General features: G+C 46.4%; 1 protein-coding gene across 2 annotated transcripts in view; it reads left to right on the top strand.

Moving 5' to 3' along the window:
• Positions 1-19952, top strand: part of KIAA0319L (KIAA0319 like) — a 295721-nt gene that overhangs the window by 34851 nt on the left and 240918 nt on the right. For both annotated transcript variants that reach the window (XM_063954443.1, XM_063954442.1), the window contains exon 3: positions 9408-9559. In XM_063954443.1, the coding sequence (XP_063810513.1) occupies positions 9433-9559 (127 nt within the window). In that variant the 5' untranslated portion in view covers positions 9408-9432. The remainder of the gene's footprint in view (positions 1-9407; positions 9560-19952) is intronic.

Raw genomic sequence — 19952 nt, 5'->3', positions numbered from 1 at the left:
TGTGGGTGTCCACGACACCCATAGAGTGAGGATAGAACCTATAGCGAGCACAGCAAGACACCGAGCCCGCAGCGTGGTGAGCCCAGCCCCGCTGCCGGCATTCATGCGGGAGGGATGCCGCTATCGGGATCTTGACAGCTGGCATCTCGCCTGCCGGGACTTAGTATGTATTCCTTGGCTAGTTGTAATGTTGATAGGTTATGTAGGCAAGTATTGTGTGCTTTTGTGTTAATATAGTTTTGCTTATTTCTTTTACTTGTACATTTAGACATAAGCTAGTAAAATGTATAAATGCTTCCTCCCCAAAGATATGAGTTACCTCTATATATGACAGCCGTTTGTACATGGATTATTGCTGAATCTAATGGGTAATAGAATGTACAAGAATGTTGGAGAAAGAAACCGGAATACCCCAGCTACAGTATATATGTGATGAGCATGTCCGATAAGATTTTATGGTACTATCCAGATGTTGTGCCCATAAAGGACAATGCTTAGTTGTCTCTTCCATCAAAGCAGTGTTTTCATCATTTATATTTGAAGAAATCTCTGTACATGTGTATTCAGTAAACCCAGACATCATGGGTATCAAACATGGGTACGACGAGTCTTATAGAGAGGATGCAATATAATGTACAGTATCTTCACAAGGAGTCAACATAGCGTACAGTAGTCCTGTTTCATATGCCTTTGTGCATAAATTCATATTCAAATGTAGTGTTGCCTAACTTTTATTTATGTATTTATTCTCATTGAGCCTAATCCTGATTTTCAAGCAAAGTAAAAAGGAAGCAAGTGAGCAAAATCATGTTGCATTGCAGGTGGGGCAGATGTAACATGTGCAGTGAGATTTAGATTTGTGTGGCGTGTGTTCAAACTGAACTCTGAATTGCATTGTAAAAATAAAGCTGTCTTAACATTTGTGGGATGCTTGCAAAAGCAACCAGTATTTATCCTGCACAGAAAATATATAAAAGTATTTGATTCACTTGCAGGGCAACATGGTTTGTTCCAGACCCAAAGTTACTTGCTTTTATGTGCTTTACTTACAAATGTGAATTAGGTCCACTGTCTCCACCTCCCTCCCCTGAGATGTGCTCCCCATCTCTCTATCGCTCTATCTCTCTCCACCCCCCTATCAACACTTTCTCCCCACATATCTATTGCACTTCACTGACATTTTCTCCCCACTCTACTCTCTCTCTCTCTCTCTCTCTCTCTCTCTCTCTCTCTCTCTCTCTCTCTCTCTCTCTCTCGCACACACGCGCACACACACACACACACACACACACACACACACACACATATATAGAATGTCTAAGGCAGCTGTGTTAACCAATTTTCTCCTTCATCCACTAGGGGCCACTGGAGTGTAGTTACAATGGGGAAATAGTAGGCAGTAATTGGGAGCTGGCACTTTAAAAATTCTCACACTGTGGCTAGCTCCTCCCCTACTATCTCCCCTCCAAGCCAGTCTTAGTTTAGTGCCCGAGGTGAGCTGGTTTACTTGGGTTTAGCTAAAGAATTTTTTCTTTTTTCTTTATTATTTTATTTTTCTTTCACACACGCACAGACTGGCAGCTCTGCCACTGACAGTCTGCACCGCGGGAGCTGCCGGCGGGGTCCCATCGCAGCTGCGTGCGGCTCGGGATGGGCCTCGGCTGAGGGAGACACTGAGCTCTCCTGAGTTGGCGGACACCGCTGCGTGCGGCGCGTGTCAGGGCCGCTCAACCAGCAGAAGATTCCGGCAGCAAGGCAGTGGTGAGTATCAAAAATGGCCGGACACCGCTGCTTGCGGTGCGTGTCGGGGCCGATCGGTCGAGCAAAACTCCGCTGAGTGCGGCTCCTGACGACACTACATCAGGACAGCGGTGAGTACAATCTCCCCCCCTCCAGACTGATGTATGTTTTTACTTGATTTAATGTGTAGGCGCACTTACTGATTTGAACTTGGCGCCATTATGTGGGGGGCGGAGCTTCAGCCCGCTCTGTAAGTGGGCTCAGCGCTCTTCACTACACGGCTGCAGCACAGCCGGGTGATATATATATTTACATTCCGCGGGTAATACATTTTCCCTGCGGGTAATACAAGGGGCGGAGCTAACTCCCGCTCCGTTCGGCGGGCTCAGGCTCTCCTCTCCCCGACCGCAACACTCCCCACTCCCCGGCCGCAGCATACAGGCGGCCGGGGAGATGCATCTCTCCAGGCGGCTGGGGAGATACATTTACACTCTCCACTTAAGACCGTTCCCCGGCCGCAGCATACAGGCGGCCGGGGAGATGCATTTACTAAGTGAGGCGGCCGGGGGATACAGGGACGCTTTTCCGCTGACTATGCAGCGGATTCAAATTTGGCGCCGAAGCAAGGGGGCGGAGCTAACTCCCGCTCTGTACGGCGGGCTCTCTCCGCTCCCCGGCCGCTGCAGCATGACACGCCGCTCCACAGTCCCCCGGGCCGCTCAAAGCTCATTTCCTCTCCTGGCTGTGCAGGGAGGATTCTGTGCATAGTACAAGGTATGAGGGGGGGTGATGGCTTATAACAGCGGGCTCCCTGGCGGCGGCTCCCAGCTCGGTACTGTCTCTAGGCAACACACCTGTCTCTGGGGGTATTAGTTTTTCTAGGCATTGTTGCTGCTGAAATATAGCTACATTCCTCCCTGCAGGGGAGTCCTCTGCCCGGCATTTTATACATGTAGATCAGGGAACCTGCTCTATTACACATAGACAGTATTTATCTACCCTATTAGGTTCACATACACAGTATTTCTCTACCCGGTTGGGTTCACTGTGGTGTGTGTGTGTGTGTGTGTGTGTGTGTGTGTGTGTGTGTGTGTGTGTGTGTGTGTGTGTATGTATATATATGTATGTGTATATATATATATATATATATATATATATATATGTATATAGATAGATAGATATATAGATATGTTTATATATATATATTTAAGTGCGTGTGGGTATGTATATAGATATATCCATACAATACCATATATAGGGGACAAAACAAACACTTCCGCAATGTTTTCTAATAACAAAATACCCCACCTTGCCACATAACATTTTCCCCCATCTTTTCTCGCAGGCTGGTCACTATTTTGGAAAGCCAGCGCAACCTCCGAGAAACTTCTGGTGCACCTAAATTAGCGGTACACTACATACAGGGCGGGGTGTTGTCCTCCCTTTATTATTCCTTGGTGTCACTAGTTACTAATGCTATTAGTAATTTGGGGAATGTATTTAAGGCATCAGACAAATAGCGCTGTGGCTCAGTACGCTAGTAGCGGGTATCTGAACATCCAAAAAAAAAACTTTAAGGGGAGCTCCTACAGCCTAGGGCTAAGACTCCTGTCCCACAGCGCAGCGTTACTGGTTCAGGTCTCAGCTGCTCCAGAAAGTTTATTTGAATCGTGTCGGTCACTATACATTATAGTGCAGACCTTACATAGGGCTGTGTTTATTTAACCCACCTTTTCTCCTTTCGTTTGTCTCACCTGGGATAGTCAAAGAATTCCCTCTTAGGTGTGAAGTATGCGGTGGAGCCATCTGCTTAGCCCTCCACGCACCTGCAGGACACTCCTGTTTGAACAGCTCAGATTATACAGGTAATGTCGCTGTTGACCAGAGACCTGGTGCGTAATTTCACCTCTCCAGGTTTCTAAAGGAACCTTGCTAACCTTCCATGTTACAATACTAATGATGTCTGTTTTCTGTGGAGTCTGAACCAGTGTCTCAGAATATCCAGGTGCATTATACAGCAGTTCGGCTGATACTGCAGGTAAAGGAGACGGACACGTCAAGTCCATCAGGGTTCGACGCCGATGACGAAATGGCAGCGACTGGTCCAGTTTCGGAGTAGCTGGACATGCTCCGGTAGGCGGCCGGCAGACACCCGAATACACAATTTCAGGTATCAAACAATGTGTGTTTTCCTATCCTTTCCCCGCAGACGGCACAAAAGGGTATCAGAACCTCTCCAGGGTATACCCCTCGATGTATCGCCGGTCCAACAAGCTGTCGTTTTCCTGAGGCAACCTGGCTCAGGGATCCATCGAAGACACATATACGGCAGCGGGGTTCTACCTTGTCCGGAGCAGGTAGGTTGTGGAACAATTGTCCTCTAGGTTACAGGATGTTTTGCATCAGGATCAATTGATACTTTGGTACAGGTCAGAATCACGATTCTGCTTTATGTTCTTTGGAGGTCTTCACGTCTGTAGACTCAGAACCTGCATTTTCGCTTTGGCTGTCTTAACCCGACGACCTCTGGTGCTGCGACAGTGACAGGTGAACATGAAATCCTACGGGGCAGATGGTTCAGGGGAAGGAACTTTCTGCAGGATTTCTTGAACCATTGGAGGTAAGTCTACTTTGATTTCTCCTACTACTGCCCCAGCTCCAAGACAGACCTTTATCGGTCTTTCCTTTAGATTTTTCCGTGCCCTTTCAAGCTTTCGACTCCACACGGGCGATATCTCCGTACCCAGGGGGTCTCAGGGTAAAAAGGCTGAAGCAGAGGTTCAACATCCTCGGTCCAGTCTGATTTTTGGTCATCCTATACACCCACTACAGGTCAGACTTTCCTACCACTTGGAGGGTCCCAGGGTAGGCGCAGGTCGGTGGGAGAAGGCTTGGGCGGTTACAGATTAGATTTTGGGGTACAACCGTCTCAGGAGTCACTCGGCATGGATCGGCCGATTAACAATGACAAGAGTCATAATGCAGGCGGCGCTCCATATGCTTCTAATCGCAAAGGGTGTTGTTCCCTGTTTTTCACATATCATTTGAATCGGGACAGTTCTCAGGCCTTTGTTTTCTTTTCACGTTCCGAAGCCAGTTGGCTCGGCCAGGCCTATTCTGGCCTTAGAATCCTTTCAGTCTGTGATCGCTAGTTTGAACAAAAAAGGGAGTTTTACGTGTCCCTTGTCTTCAGAGATGCCTGTTTACTGATTTCCGCTGGGTTTCCTTATCGGGCTTTTCTCAGATTCGCATTATAGGATTCTTATTTTCACTGTCAGTCTTTTCCTTTTGGTCTCTCTTCCGCTCCCACAGGGTTCAGGAAGATCACAGAATATCTCTTTTTCAAGGGCAGGAGGTGACGTTGGTTCCCTAATGGGACAATCTACTGCTACTATCCCACTCTGTACATTAGGGGCTTCTGAATATCCGGAGGATCCAGGAGCTTCTGGTTCGACACAGATCCAATTTATGCTCCTCATAAATGTTTTCTCAACAGGGTCCGTCGGAGGATTTTTCCTTCCTCGGTACCAGGTACTCTATTTCTTCAGTCAAGCTGCGACGCAATGAGTGGTCGCCTACATTCCCCTCTGAGCGGGGGACAACAATCTTCTTTCCAGGTCAAGCCACCAGGTCAGACTCCCGGGTGAGGGAACATTCCCCGGAGTTTGGTCAGCTGGTCCGCTGTGGGCGGAGATTTCGGATCGACCTCAGGGCGTTCTGACTGACTCTTTAACCCTTTCCTACTCTCGGACGTGAGCTCTGGCGGCAATAGTCGAGGATGCCCTCAGGGTTCCTGGGAGTTTCGGGTTATTCTATCCTGCCTCCTTTTCTATTTCTACCTCACGGTCGATAACACAGGAGGGGAATATACGTGCTAGTCCTCTCCGTGGCTCTGGTTGGGCCTCGCATGACTTGAAGATACAGCTACACCTGTTGTCAGTAGAGGAGCCTTGGCTCCTACCTCGACTGGACTGTCTACTTCAACAGGGTCCTTTTCTTTGTTCATCTTACACTGGTTTTGTTTAACCGTGTGACTGTTCACGAGACCTCAGAAGGGAGGAGTTCCCTAGTTCGGTTAGGCCTACTGGGCCCCAATTTCAGAAGTCTGTTACCTCTTTTCGCTTTTGCCACTTTTGGAAAGCTTTATGGGACATAAGGATAAAAGGGGTTTTCCCCTTCTTTCAGTTACCATTCAGCCGTCATCTTTGGTTTCTCTGGGAGGTTTTGCTCCGCTGCGCTTCAAACCACACTGACCGGAATTTTAGGTCTCTGCCTTTTTCGGTTTTCTTCCAAAAGAGATTAGCCTAGCGGCCGTAAGTTCGGCCTCTTTTTCAGGGAGTACTCTATTGGCAAGTCCCCTGGCTGAGCTTCGGCCTCAGCGGTCGTTTCTTCCAGAGGGGATGTCCATTTTTCATATAAATCTGACACTAGTGTTTTTCGGTCCTCTTTGAATGTTGTCAGGGCTCGCCGACTCTCTCTACAGAGGTCTTAGGCTATTCGATGAAGTGTTTTTCTTCTTTGTTCTGTACGATGCTCCCGTGCTAAATAGCCGGGGTCCCAGCATACGCTGGGCCGTTGGATACATTTGACCATCAGACAGTCTTCTTGGCGGTTGCTAGGGAGCCTCCGTTTTCCATTTCAGCGCACTTTACGCGCGTTGTAAGACCTACGTGGGCGGCTGCCCGTGGGGTATCCATGAATACTTTGTCGGGCGGCTACTTGGTCAAACCGACATTCGTTTTGTCAAATTCTACAAGTTTGACACTTTTGCGGCCTCTGCATCACAGTTTGGCCGAGCAGTTTTTACAGGACTCTCAGCGCTCTCCCACCCGTTTTTGGGAGCTCTGGGACGTCCCCATTGTAACTACACTCCAGTGGCCCCTAGTGGATGAAGGAGAAATCAGGATTTTGGTACTTACCGATAAATCCCTTTCTCCGATTCCACAGGGGCCACTGGACGCCCGCCCAGCGCTGTTCCTCCTTGTTTTTTGCTTAACGGTTTGCAGATCACCATATGACTGCTTGTTGAGTTCAGGCTAGCCTGTTTTTTTGTCAGGTTCGGTAACAGGTTTGGTTTAGGTTATCCTGGTTTACAGGGCGTCATTAACCTCCTCTACCTTACGGTTTGTTTATTCCAGCTCTCCTCGGGCACAGTTTTACGTAGACTGGCTTGGAGGGGAGATAGTAGGGGAGAAGCTAGCCACAGTGTGAGAATTTTTAAAGTGCCAGCTCCCAATTACTGCCTACTATTTTCCCATTGTAACTACACTCCAGTGGCCCCTGTGGAATCGGAGAAAGGGATTTATCGGTAAGTACCAAAATCCTGATATACAATCTCTTCAAACACATTCAATTTATTTGCATGTAGGCATTGAACAATAAAACATAGTGAATTTCAAAAGGCTGACATATCCACATTTAAGTACAAACATCACAAATAGAAACAATACAATATAAGCAAGTTGTTTATCCAATGATGTTTCTTAGTACATGTCTGATGTTTTCATATCCGAACCAAACCCAACGCGTTTCGTCCAACTGGACTTCATCAGGGGCTCATTATCAAAATGGTCGGAAGAGCTTAAAGGGGTAGATGACCAATCTTATGGTCGTATTAATCCCACAATAAAAATCAATAAAACACAATTATAATAAAAACTATGCTGTACTCTGTCTAACAGGGAGTACGTCATAGGGTTGAGCTCCTAATTTAGCGCAATAATTAGGTCTACCCCATTTTCTATATATATACACACACATACATACACACACACACACACAGACTTTTTTTTGTTGTTTTTTTATTTGCAGTCTATAGCAGTTAAGAACATTGGTGTTTCCAGTGGGAAAACTTGTAGAATCACATCCGGAATCCACACGAGTAGGAAGAGCCACAGAACATGGTGTGGGCAGATGTGTGGCAGCAGACACATACATTCCTATTAAATCTTCTTTCTTCTTCTGGGTGAAAAGAAAGGCAGATGATTCAAAGGGGATTCCTCAGGGAAATGGGGTTCCCCCTCCCAAGTATACCTCAGGCCTGAGCTGAAACCCTGTGCCATCTCCACACCCCTGGCATTTGGGTGCAGAGGCAATAGCATTTCAAGTGAAATTTTAAAGTAATATTGTCTGTTACACGTACTGTTCATTCTATCACTCTGCACCTGTCATAACCCGTGCAGTTTCTCTTTCCTGCCTGGGGTGTTGGTGTTTGCTCTGGGGCTTCTAGCACACTCTGGTCTTCATCTCAGCAGATTAGTAGTTTATCGAACTTCTAATTAGACCTATGGGTGTGCAGCATTGACACAGGAAGGGAGATGCCGGAGCCACTGTTGTTGCTTATGGAATCGTAGACGCAGGCTGATACACACCCCTAAACCATCATGACGTGCCTGTATTTTTGCCACCACTCCCTGTCCTGTTACCTCCCACAAACGGTGCCTAGCTATCAATAACTTTGCGAATACCTCCTCTCTGCAACATGCTGTCGCAAGACCATAGCGGCACATGGGCAGTGCGACTTAAATGTATGCGCAATCGGACGGTGATCTCTCAACATTAGAAACATTGGGTTTGCGTGCAATTTGAATCAGGCCCACGGTTCCATGGAACATTGGGGGTAATTCAGACCTGATCACTAGGGTGCGGTTTTTTGCAGCCATACGATCAGATAGTCATCGCCTACAGGGGGAGGGTATTAGCTCTGTGTAGGTGTGCGTTCCCATTTGCAGCAGAGCTGCACAAACATCAGTTTGTGCAGTCTCTGCTCAGCCCAGGGCTTACTCTGCCGCTGCAATGTGATCCTGGTGATTGGGGCCGGAGCTGACGTCAGACACCCTCCCTGAAAACGCCAGGTCCCTCCTGTGTTTTTCCGGGCACTCCTGTAAAACGGTCAGTTGCCACCCACAAACGGCCTCTTTCTGTCAATCATCTTGCGATCACCCGTGTGATCACTTTTTTCGCACCATCCCGTCGCTATGCACCGATGCCCGGTGCAGTTGTCAGACGCGCTGGCGCTTTGCGGTGCATGCGCCGTTTAGATCTGATCGCCCACTGTGCGAAAAGGAACAGCAGCTATTAGGTCTGAATTAACCCCACTGACCAATTTGTGGTTTGTTAGAATACTTTGCACGGCTTTTGATAACAGTATTTTTAATATGTCTACCTTCTTTAATCCCTACCAAAAAAGAATAAGGCAAGGTGTATATTGATGTTAATAATATTTGTGCTTTACTATTAGGTCCCTTCAAAAGTCCTGACCTGTAGCTACTGAGATAAATGAGAGTTTTATATTTATTGACAAAGAAGGACAAATAAAAGCATATCCTGGTAGGTTTCAGCTACAAGTTTATATGACATTTGTTCGCTTGAAAATCTCTCCTTAAAAACAAGCTCTCAGCAAGACTCCAGTGGCCACATTTTTCACGGAAAATTGTTAAACCACTAGTCTGCAGGAGTCTGTGCGTCTTTTCTTAAGGAAATCACTATTCATTGGCTTGCTAAACCCACCAGGGACTTGTGTACATATACTTTAATACTGCAAAGTAGGGTAACTGTCTGTAAATCGTTGATGTTAAAATATTAATGGTCAGTGTTTCATGAAATATTTTCACCTTACCACAGAGGAATCTTACAGTTTGATTTCTATTTATATCCCACTTTGTCAGACTCGATGCTTCAGAGGAAGGCACTATGGAAGAGCACTCTGCAGAATTGCCGTTCTCTGACTTTATGCTGAGAGGGAAACGGGACACCTGCACAGCAAGACTACACCTCTTCTACTCCTTCATATGTCTGAGTGTCGTCTTCTCCATTACAGGTGATTCCTCTATCTCTCTGCTAGATATACTATTGTTTTCTATATGTAATGGCCATTGGAATCGTTAATGCAATATTGTGCAAATAGTAAACCACACCCTTGTACAAAGTATACATTAATTTTGGTGTTTTGACAACATGGTAATATAATTATCAAGGAAAACAACAATGATTTGAACATACATATCCTTACCTACAAGTTAAGATTTTAAAAGAAAAACCTATAAGGATAAATGAATTCACGGTAGTGCTGCATTGTATCATTCAATCACCCTTAAATGAATACTTTGGGCGAAATTAACATAAATGTGAATACATTGTAATAAATGAGTTGTGGCATATTAAGTTACTATGGCTCAAGTTACATGTACATCACTGATTCTGAGTGCTTACTGCTTTCAGACATGTGAACTTCTGCTAGTATTATGAGTCAGACGCACCTCCCCCAGTCCACCACTCCCGAGAGCAGCTGTCATTACTATGACCAGCATTTGCACTAGTCCCATCCTTGGAGTAGGATATTGGCCCAATCAACTGTGGGACTACATGCCTATTTACTACAAGCGAGAAGTGACTGAGATGCGTACAACTCAGACTCGCTAAAAGTACCATAAGATGCGTTTTCAGCCTGTGGTGCACGAGCAGTTTGTCAGAAGTCTCTCAGATTGTCCGGACTTGGAAATGCAGACAACTCAGAATCGTTGCATTTATATGAAAATATTTGCACTTACCCACAGCTCCCAACAGGCAACTAGCTTTTATAGGACAGGGCAAGTTAATCATTGAAAGAAAGTGTCTGGTTGTCGTGGACCAGCACAGTACAAATTATGTACCTAGATTTAATGTAAATGAGACAGTTACACCTTTTCTCTTGCATGCGTTAAGGAAACGATATTACAGTTGGCATATATGTTTTCCATATTTTCATTCTAAAATATTAAGCATGAATCATGCAGTTTAAACGTTATAGCAAATTATCTGCAACTCTGAAAAGTATTTAGCGTAGCGTTAGTCTACATGACAATTACAAGTACACAAAATTCCATAAAATGACGGACAGAGTCACATGGGTGTCTCGTAACACTGTTAGGATCTGAACAATAAATAATATAATAATGTAATTCTAAAGCAAAGATATGGTGAGATATATTTACCTAGCGTAACATGGAAGTGAATAGGGTTCCATAGAGGTCCTGTTACAGAGCACTACAGCCCATGTAGCCCACTTTCATTTTGGTGAGAGGGTGTTATAAAACTGTCACATATTCAGATAATTTTAAGGAATATTCCAGAAAAATTACTGGGCATCCCTAGTATGGGTTCACTATGGTATGCCGGCGGTCGGGCTCCCGGCGACCAGCATACCGGCACCAGGAGCCCGACCGCCGGCTTACCGACAGTGTGGCGAGCGCAAATGAGCCCCTTACGGGCTCGCTGCGCTCGCCACGCTACGGGCACGGTTTTATTCTCCCTCCAGGGGGGTCGTGGACCCCCACGGGGGAGAATAAGTGTCGGTATGCCGGCTGTCGGGATCCCGGTGCCGGTATACTATGCGCCGGGATCCCGTCAGTCGGCATACTGAAGACCACCCCCTAGTATACCTTTACTATTTATTACTGTATTTTTGTGTGCTCTCCTTGCTCTCCAGAAAAGGTCTGCATCGTAAATAATGGTTTACATTTCATATTTTAAATCCTGTTTAAAATATGCTATATGTCTTTTTCACCTTTAAACCATCTGATATGTGATACAAGATTTATTACTACCACATATGTAGTCTTTGTAGCATAACAAAGGAAACGATATTCCAGTTGAGGAAGTCTTCCCCTGGATGGGGAAGACTTCTATTCCATGGATTTTTGTATGAAAGCACTAATCTATCAGAGAGTCCTTGCAGATAATTATTACATTAATTTTAGCTGCATTCACTGATTCCAAGGGATGCTTACTGGAGAAGTAATACCACCTTACAAGAACCTACAAAATATAATAATTTCTTACAGAAGATTGTTAAGTCGTCATATTGGCCTTGTCTGTATACCTTCTATAAGAAGTTCGAGAACCTTAAGGGAGTGATGTACATTCATCATTTGTGGGTTAGGTTGGAGGTACCCTACCACAGATTCCCAGTTTCTGTTGGATTTGCAGATTTTAGAAAGGTGTGACAGATATTTATAATCGTGACTACCTTATTCAGCCTAGGTTCAGGTTCAACATCAGGTCGCTCAGTGTCCCTGTGATCACTGTTTTCCTTATGGTTCTTCAGATGTAACGTAGACAATCCTGCCCTGTTGGGCCACTCGGTTTTTGCAGACACTTCTGCTCATCTTCCAGACTTTGGTGAAAAAAAAATGTTGCCATGCAGATTGTCAATACCAGTAACTTGACATGGATGTTATGTTGACAGGTGGCATGGCGACATTGACAGAACATCGAGAGTTAGCATGTCAACATATAATTTTCTGCTGGTTCTAGTTCTAACTCTAACCGCAGCCTAACTCTTTAACTCTAACCTTAACTATCAACATTTTTCCTGTCGACATTTTGCCCATTCAGACCATGTCGCCATTCTGAATGTTGGCATAATCACTGCATACCCGTGCCCCTTCTTGTAAATGGCTGTTATTATCTTCTTGTCTATGCTCCGTTATTGGTCTACGTCTCAGCTTTAGTCAGTGATTACTTTATATTACTGCTGCAGCTACTTATTTACTGAATTGTTGGAGGGGATGGTGTTTTTTGTTTTGTATACATTTAGACCTAAATCTATTGACATTGCATGCATTCACTATGATGAATGCTTCATACAGGCAATTAAACTGCAGAGATTCCTTTCATAAAAAGTAACATGGTCTTTGAAGGGTTAATGTACTCCAGCAAGTGAAAGCATCCTCAATTCTATGCTTGCACACATTCTCTGTCACCTTTCATCACCATCCTTGGCATGTAAAGTGTAATCAGGTCACAGCCATCCCTGGGGTGGGGAGGTGACGGACCCTCCTAACATCTATACTATAGAGACTGATGTGCCATGACAGATAAATATTGGCATGTAAAGGGCCAGTGGTACCCACTGGGTTCTCTTAAGCAATGGTTAGGTAGCACAATAGATAGATGTGACTTTGTTTTCCTTGGTGGTTCAGGACTACAGCATTTTCTGTCTCTATTTATCATTAAGATGTTGGAAAGCATGGAGTTACAGTACATGTAAAGTATTATCTAACATCATAAAGGATTATCTTATCTTTCATACACACTTTCCTGCTGCATTTATTTTACTCTGTTTAACACTTTCCAAATAAAGATTATATGTGACTTTTTTCATTTTTATTTTCACGTATTACCTTAAAATATTCACCTCCAAGCCACAGCGGATCAGTTGGATATTACTTGAGTCTTAGGATTTCAGTCACAGTTTAATTTGTTGTCTGGGATTAGAAAAATCCTTCTATGGTTGACTCTTAGCTCACACAAAGGCATTATTCAACAAACTTCTAAACACTGGAGTGAATCATGAGGAGAAATGGTTCCAGTAGATCCAGTTTCGGTTAATCCAGTGTAAATGTCCACTGCTTGCTTGTGTGCCAGAGGTTTATGTGTCGTGCATCATACACGTCTACAGCAAAGACTGTATTGCTCGGGTACTCTGTCTCCTAAAGCACTTGTGAATTGTGAATGTTTAAACATAGGTTTTTGTTTTGTTTTTTCTCTCTAACGTCCTAAGTGGATGCTGGGGACTCCGTAAGGACCATGGGGAATAGCGGCTCCGCAGGAGACTGGGCACAAAAGTAAAGCTTTAGAACTACCTGGTGTGCACTGGCTCCTCCCCCTATGACCCTCCTCCAAGCCTCAGTTAAGATTTTGTGCCCGAACGAGAAGGGTGCACACTAGGTGGCTCTCCTGAGCTGCTTAGTGAAAAGTTTAGTTTTAGGTTTTTTATTTTCAGTGAGACCTGCTGGCAACAGGCTCACTGCATCGAGGGACTAAGGGGAGAAGAAGCGAACTCACCTGCGTGCAGAGTGGATTGGGCTTCTTAGGCTACTGGACATTAGCTCCAGAGGGACGATCACAGGCCCAGCCATGGATGGGTCCCAGAGCCGCGCCGCCGGCCCCCTTACAGAGCCAGAAGACAGAAGAGGTCCGGAAAATCGGCGGCAGAAGACGTCCTGTCTTCAACAAGGTAGCGCACAGCACTGCAGCTGTGCGCCATTGCTCTCAGCACACTTCACACTCCGGTCACTGAGGGTGCAGGGCGCTGGGGGGGGCGCCCTGAGACGCAATAAAAACACCTTGGATGGCAAAAAATGCATCATATATAGCTCCTGAGCTATATGGATGCATTTAACCCCTGCCAGAATACATAGAAAAACGGGAGATAAGGCCGCCGATAAGGGGGCGGAGCCTATCTCCTCAGCACACTGGCGCCATTTTCCCTCACAGCTCCGTTGGAGGGAAGCTCCCTGGCTCTCCCCTGCAGTCACTACACTACAGAAAGGGTTAAAAAAGAGAGGGGGGGCACTAATTACGCGCAGTATTAAAGATACAGCAGCTATAAGGGGAAAAACACTTATATAAGGTTATCCCTGTATATATATATATAGCGCTCTGGTGTGTGCTGGCAAACTCTCCCTCTGTCTCCCCAAAGGGCTAGTGGGGTCCTGTCCTCTATCAGAGCATTCCCTGTGTGTGTGCTGTATGTCGGTACGTTTGTGTCGACATGTATGAGGAGAAAAATGATGTGGAGACGGAGCAGATTGCCTGTAATAGTGATGTCACCCCCTAGGGGGTCGACACCTGAGTGGATGAACTGTTGGAAGGAATTACGTGACAGTGTCAGCTCTGTATAAAAGACAGTGGTTGACATGAGACAGCCGGCTACTCAGCTTGTGCCTGTCCAGACGTCTCATAAGCCGTCAGGGGCTCTAAAGCGCCCGTTACCTCAGATGGCAGATATAGACGCCGACACGGATACTGACTCCAGTGTCGACGGTGAAGAGACAAATGTGACTTCCAGTAGGGCCACACGTTACATGATGGAGGCAATGAAAAATGTTTTACACATTTCTGATAATACGAGTACCACCAAAAAGGGGTATTATGTTCGGTGAGGAAAAACTACCTGTAGTTTTCCTGAATCTGAGAAATTAAATGAGGTGTGTGATGATGCGTGGGTTTCCCCCGATAACAACTGATAATTTCTAAAATGTTATTGGCATTATATCCTTTCCCGCCAGAGGTTAGGGTGCGTTGGGAAACACCCCCTAGGGTGGATAAAGCGCTCACACGCTTGTAAGGGCTCTACCCTCTCCTGAGATGGCCGCCCTTAAGGATCCTGCTGATAGAAAGCAGGAGGGTATCCTAAAATGTATTTACACACATACTGGTGTTATACTGCGACCAGCAATCGCCTCAGCCTGGATGTGCAGTGCTGGGTTGGCGTGGTCGGATTCCCTGACTGAAAATATTGATACCCTAGATAGGGACAGTATATTTTTGCCTATAGAGCATTTAAAAGATGCATTTCTATATATGCGTGATGCACAGCGGAATATTTGCCGACTGGCATCAAGTCTAAGTGCGTTGTCCATTTTTACCAGTAGAGGGTTATGGACACGACAGTGGTCAGGTGATGCGGATTTCAAACGGCATTTGGAAGCAACATGAGAAGACGCCGTATTATCAGGCGCAGTCTTTTCGTGGACAAGCAGGCAAAAGGTTCCTCATTTCTGCCCCGTGACAGAGGGAGAGGAAAAAGGCTGCAGAAATCGGCCAGTTCCCAGGAACAGAAACCCTTTCCCGCCTCTGCCAAGCCCTCAGTATGACGCTGGGGCTTTACAAGCAGAATCAGGCACGGTGGGGGGCCCGTCTCAATGAATTTCAGCGCGCAGTGGGCTCACTCGCAAGTAGACCCCTGGATCCTTCAGGTGATATCTCAGGGGTAAAAATTGGAATTCGAGACGTCTCCCCCTCGCCGTTTCCTAAAGTCGGCTTTACCGATGTCTCCTTCTGACAGGGAGACAGTTTTGGAAGCCATTCACAAGCTGTATTCCCAGCAGGTGATAATCAAGGTACCCCTCCTGCAACAGGGAACGGGGTATTATTCCACACTGTTGTGGTACCGAAGCCGGACGGCTCGGTGAGACCGATTCTAAATCTAAAATCTTTGAACACTTACATACAGAGGTTCAAATTCAAGATTGAGTCACTCAGAGCAGTGATTGCGAACCTGGAAGAAGGGGACTACATGATGTCTCGGGACATCGAGGATGCTTACCTTCATGTCCAAAATTTACCCTTCTCACCAAGGGTACCTCAGGTTTATGGTACAGAACTGTCACTATCAGTTCAGACGCTGCCGTATGGATGGTCCACGGCACCCCGGGTCTTTACCAAGGTAATGGCCGAAATGATGATATTCCTTCGAAGGAAGGGAATTTTAGTTATCCCTTACTTGGACGATTCCCTGATAAGGGTAAGATCCAGGGAACAGTTGGAGGTCGGTGTAGCACTATCTCAGGTAGTGTTGCAGCAGCACGATTGGATTCTCAATATTCCAAAATCGCAGCTGGTTCCGACGACTCATCTTCTGTTCCTAGGGATGATCCTGGACACAGTCCAGAAAAAGGTGTTTCTCCCGGAGGAGAAAGCCAGGGAGTTATCCGAGCTAGTCAGGAACCTCCTAAAACCGAGCCAAGTCTCAGTGCATCAATGCACAAGGGTTCTGGGTAAAATGGTGGCTTCCTACGAAGCAATCCCATTCGGCAGATTCCACGCAAGAACTTTCCAGTGGGACCTGCTGGACAAATGGTCCGGGTCGCATCTTCAGATGCATCAGCGGATAACCCTGTCACCAAGAACAAGGGTGTCCCTCCTGTGGTGGTTGCAGAGTGCTCATCTTCTAGAGGGCCGCAGATTCGGCATTCAGGACTGGGTCCTGGTGACCACGGATGCCAGCCTGCGAGGCTGGGGAGCAGTCACACAGGGAAGGAATTTCCAGGGCTTATGGTCAAGCCTGGAGACATCACTTCACATAAATATCCTGAAGCTAAGGGCCATTTACAATGCTCTAAGCTTAGCAAGACCTCTGCTTCAAGGTCAGCCGGTGTTGATCCAGTCGGACAACATCACGGCAGTCACCCACGTAAACAGACAGGGTGGCACAAGAAGCAGGAGGGCAATGGCAGAAGCTGCAAGGATTCTTCGCTGGGCGGAAAATCATGTGATAGCACTATCAGCAATTCCGGGAGTGGACAACTGGGAAGCAGACTTCCTCAGCAGACACGACCTCCACCCGGGAGAGTGGGGACTTCACCCAGAAGTCTTCCACATGATTATAAACCGTTGGGAAAAACTCGACAGGTATTGCGCCAGGTCAAGGGACCCTCATGCAATAGCTGTAGACGCTCTGGTAACACCGTGGGTGTACCAGTCAGTGTATGTGTTCCCTCATCTGCCTCTCATACCCAAGGTACTGAGATTGATAAGATGGAGAGGAGTAAGCACTATATTCGTGGCTCCGGATTGGCCAAGAAGGACTTGGTAACCGGAACTTCAAGAGATGCTCACGGAGGATCCGTGGCCTCTACCTCTAAGAAGGGACCTGCTCCAGCAAGGACCCTGTCTGTTCCAAGACTTACCGCGGCTGCGTTTGACGGCATGGCTGTTGAACGCCGGATCCTGAAGGAAAAAAGGCATTCCGGATGAAGTCATCCCTATCCTGATCAAAGCCAGGAAGGATGTAACCGCAAAACATTATCACCGCATTTGGCGAAAATATGTTGCGTGGTGCGAGGCCAGTAAGGCCCGACGGAGGAAATTCAACTAGGTCGATTCCTACATTTCCTGCAAACAGGAGTGTCTATGGGCCTGAAATTGGGGTCCATTAAGGTTCAAATTTCGGCCCTGTCAATTTTCTTCCAAAAAGAACTAGCTTCAGTCCCTGAAGTTCAGACGTTGTAAAAGGGGTACTGCATATACAGCCTCCTTTTGTGCCTCCAGTGGCACCTTGAGATCTCAATGTAGTTTTTGGGTTCCAAAAGTCACATTGGTTTGAACCACTTAAATCTGTGGAGTTAAAATATCTCACATGGAAAGTGGTCATGCTGTTGGCCCTGGCCTGGTCCAGGCACGTGTCAGAATTGGCGGCTTTATCCTGTAAAAGCCCTTATCTGATTTTCCATTCGGACAGGGCGGAATTGAGGACTCGTCCTCAGTTTCTCCCTAAGGTGGTTTCAGCGTTTCACCTGAACCAACCTATTGTGGTGCCTGCGGCTACTAGGGACTTGGAGGACTCCAAGTTGCTAGACGTTATCAGGGCCCTGAAAATATATGTTTCCAGGACGGCTGGAGTCAGAAAATCTGACTCGCTGTTTATCCTGTATGCACCCAACAAGCTGAGTGCTCCTGCTTCTAAGCAGACTATTGCTCGTTGGATTTGTAGTACAATTCAGCTTGCACATTCTGTGGCAGGCCTGCCACAGCCAAAAATCTGTAAATGCCCACTCCACAAGGAAGATGGGCTCATCTTGGGCGGCTGCCCGAGGGGTCTCGGCTTTACAACTTTGCCGAGCAGCTACTTGGTCAGGAGCAAATACGTTTGTAAAATTCTACAAAATTGATACCCTGGCTGAGGAGGACCTGGAGTTCTCTCATTTGGTGCTGCAGAGTCATCCGCACTCTCCCGCCCGTTTGGGAGCTTTGGTATAATCCCCATGGTCCTTACGGAGTCCCCAGCATCCACTTAGGACGTTAGAGAAAATAAGAATTTACTTACCGATAATTCTATTTCTCGTAGTCCGTAGTGGATGCTGGGCGCCCATCCCAAGTGCGGATTGTCTGCAATACTGGTACATAGTTATTGTTACCAAAAAAATCGGGTTATTGCTGTAGTGAGCCATCTTTTCTAGAGGCTCCTCTGTTATCATGCTGTTAACTGGGTTTAGATCACGAGTTGTACGGTGTGATTAGTGTGGCTGGCATGAGTCTTACCCGGGATTCAAAATCCTTCCTTATTGTGTACGCTCGTCCGGGCACAGTATCCTAACTGAGGCTTGGAGGAGGGTCATAGGGGGAGGAGCCAGTGCACACCAGGTAGTTCTAAAGCTTTACTTTTGTGCCCAGTCTCCTGCGGAGCCGCTATTCCCCATGGTCCTTACGGAGTCCCCAGCATCCACTACGGAGAAATAGAATTATCGGTAAGTAAATTCTTATTATTTGGGGGGAGGGGAGTGGGAATGCTATGTTTAAAACCTACAATTATATTAATTCTTATATAAAGATAGCTTTTTATAATACATGTAAATGTGGATTCATAAATATTTAATTACATGTATTAAATAGTACACAGAAGCGACTTGTCTTGGACCGAAGTGCTGACCACACAGGCACTTAGCTGTTTACCCATGCCTTATGTAAAGAAACCTTTCTGTTCCTTGATGCCAGCTATCTTGAATTTATATGTGAAGATAAGATTGAGCTGAAGCTATTGTGCTGAGCATTGTAACATACATTCCATATTCACTCACTGTGTCACCCAATAGTTGGATGTCTGGTGGACTTTAACATTTTGTTCTTAAAATATTGTAAACTTGTCGCTTCTCTACAATTCAAATCCCAGCATATTATAGCAACCTCCATTTATACAAATAATCTGTGTAAATGAGTAATTTTGTATTTATATATTTAGAAACAAGTGGGTGCAGTGTTGCTTTACACTGAATAATTTCTGGCACAATGCTATAGTTAGGAATGGAAGTTTTCAGCCATACATGGAGCCAAGTAAGAATATGGCATAGATGGTGGCAGTCAGTTTCTGCTGCGGGGTACACTGGGCCCCACAAGGAATGGACAATGGGGTGTAGAGTAGGATCTTGATCCGAGGCACCAACAGGCTCAAAGCTTTGACTGTTCCCAGAATGCATAGCGCCGCCTCCTATATCACCCCGCCTCCCTGCACAGGAGCTCAGTTTTGTAAGTTGGTGCTGCAGTAGCAGGCACTTAACAGAGGGGCTGCTCCAGGCAGCCCTAAGAAGAGCTTTTTTTCTGAGGAAAAAAGTGAAGACTTCAAGGGCAGCAGCAGTGTTATATGTCAGTGGACATTCACGGCTGCGGCTCTGGCTCTCCCCAGCGGCGCTGTACACTCCCGAGCCCTGGTTGCCGGGTACCTACAGCAGGATGCTCCGGTTTTCTTCTTTGTCAGGCACACACAACGGGGGCTCTCCGGGATCGCGTGGCCGCGCTTCGGAAGGTGGTAAGTGGGTCCCGCTTGTGGGACCCGGTCTTTATCGTGATCCGGCGCGGTCAGTGGGAGGCGGGCCGCACTCGCTGGCGGTGGACACTATGGCAGTACAGGCGATCCCACTAGATCACCAGGGCATGTGACAAATCAGGTTTAC

The sequence above is a fragment of the Pseudophryne corroboree genome, chromosome 2, assembly GCF_028390025.1.
Source record: "Pseudophryne corroboree isolate aPseCor3 chromosome 2, aPseCor3.hap2, whole genome shotgun sequence".
Classification (NCBI taxonomy): domain Eukaryota; kingdom Metazoa; phylum Chordata; class Amphibia; order Anura; family Myobatrachidae; genus Pseudophryne; species Pseudophryne corroboree.
Note: the sequence above shows the minus strand (reverse complement) of the source record. Positions and strands in the feature narration are given on the sequence as shown.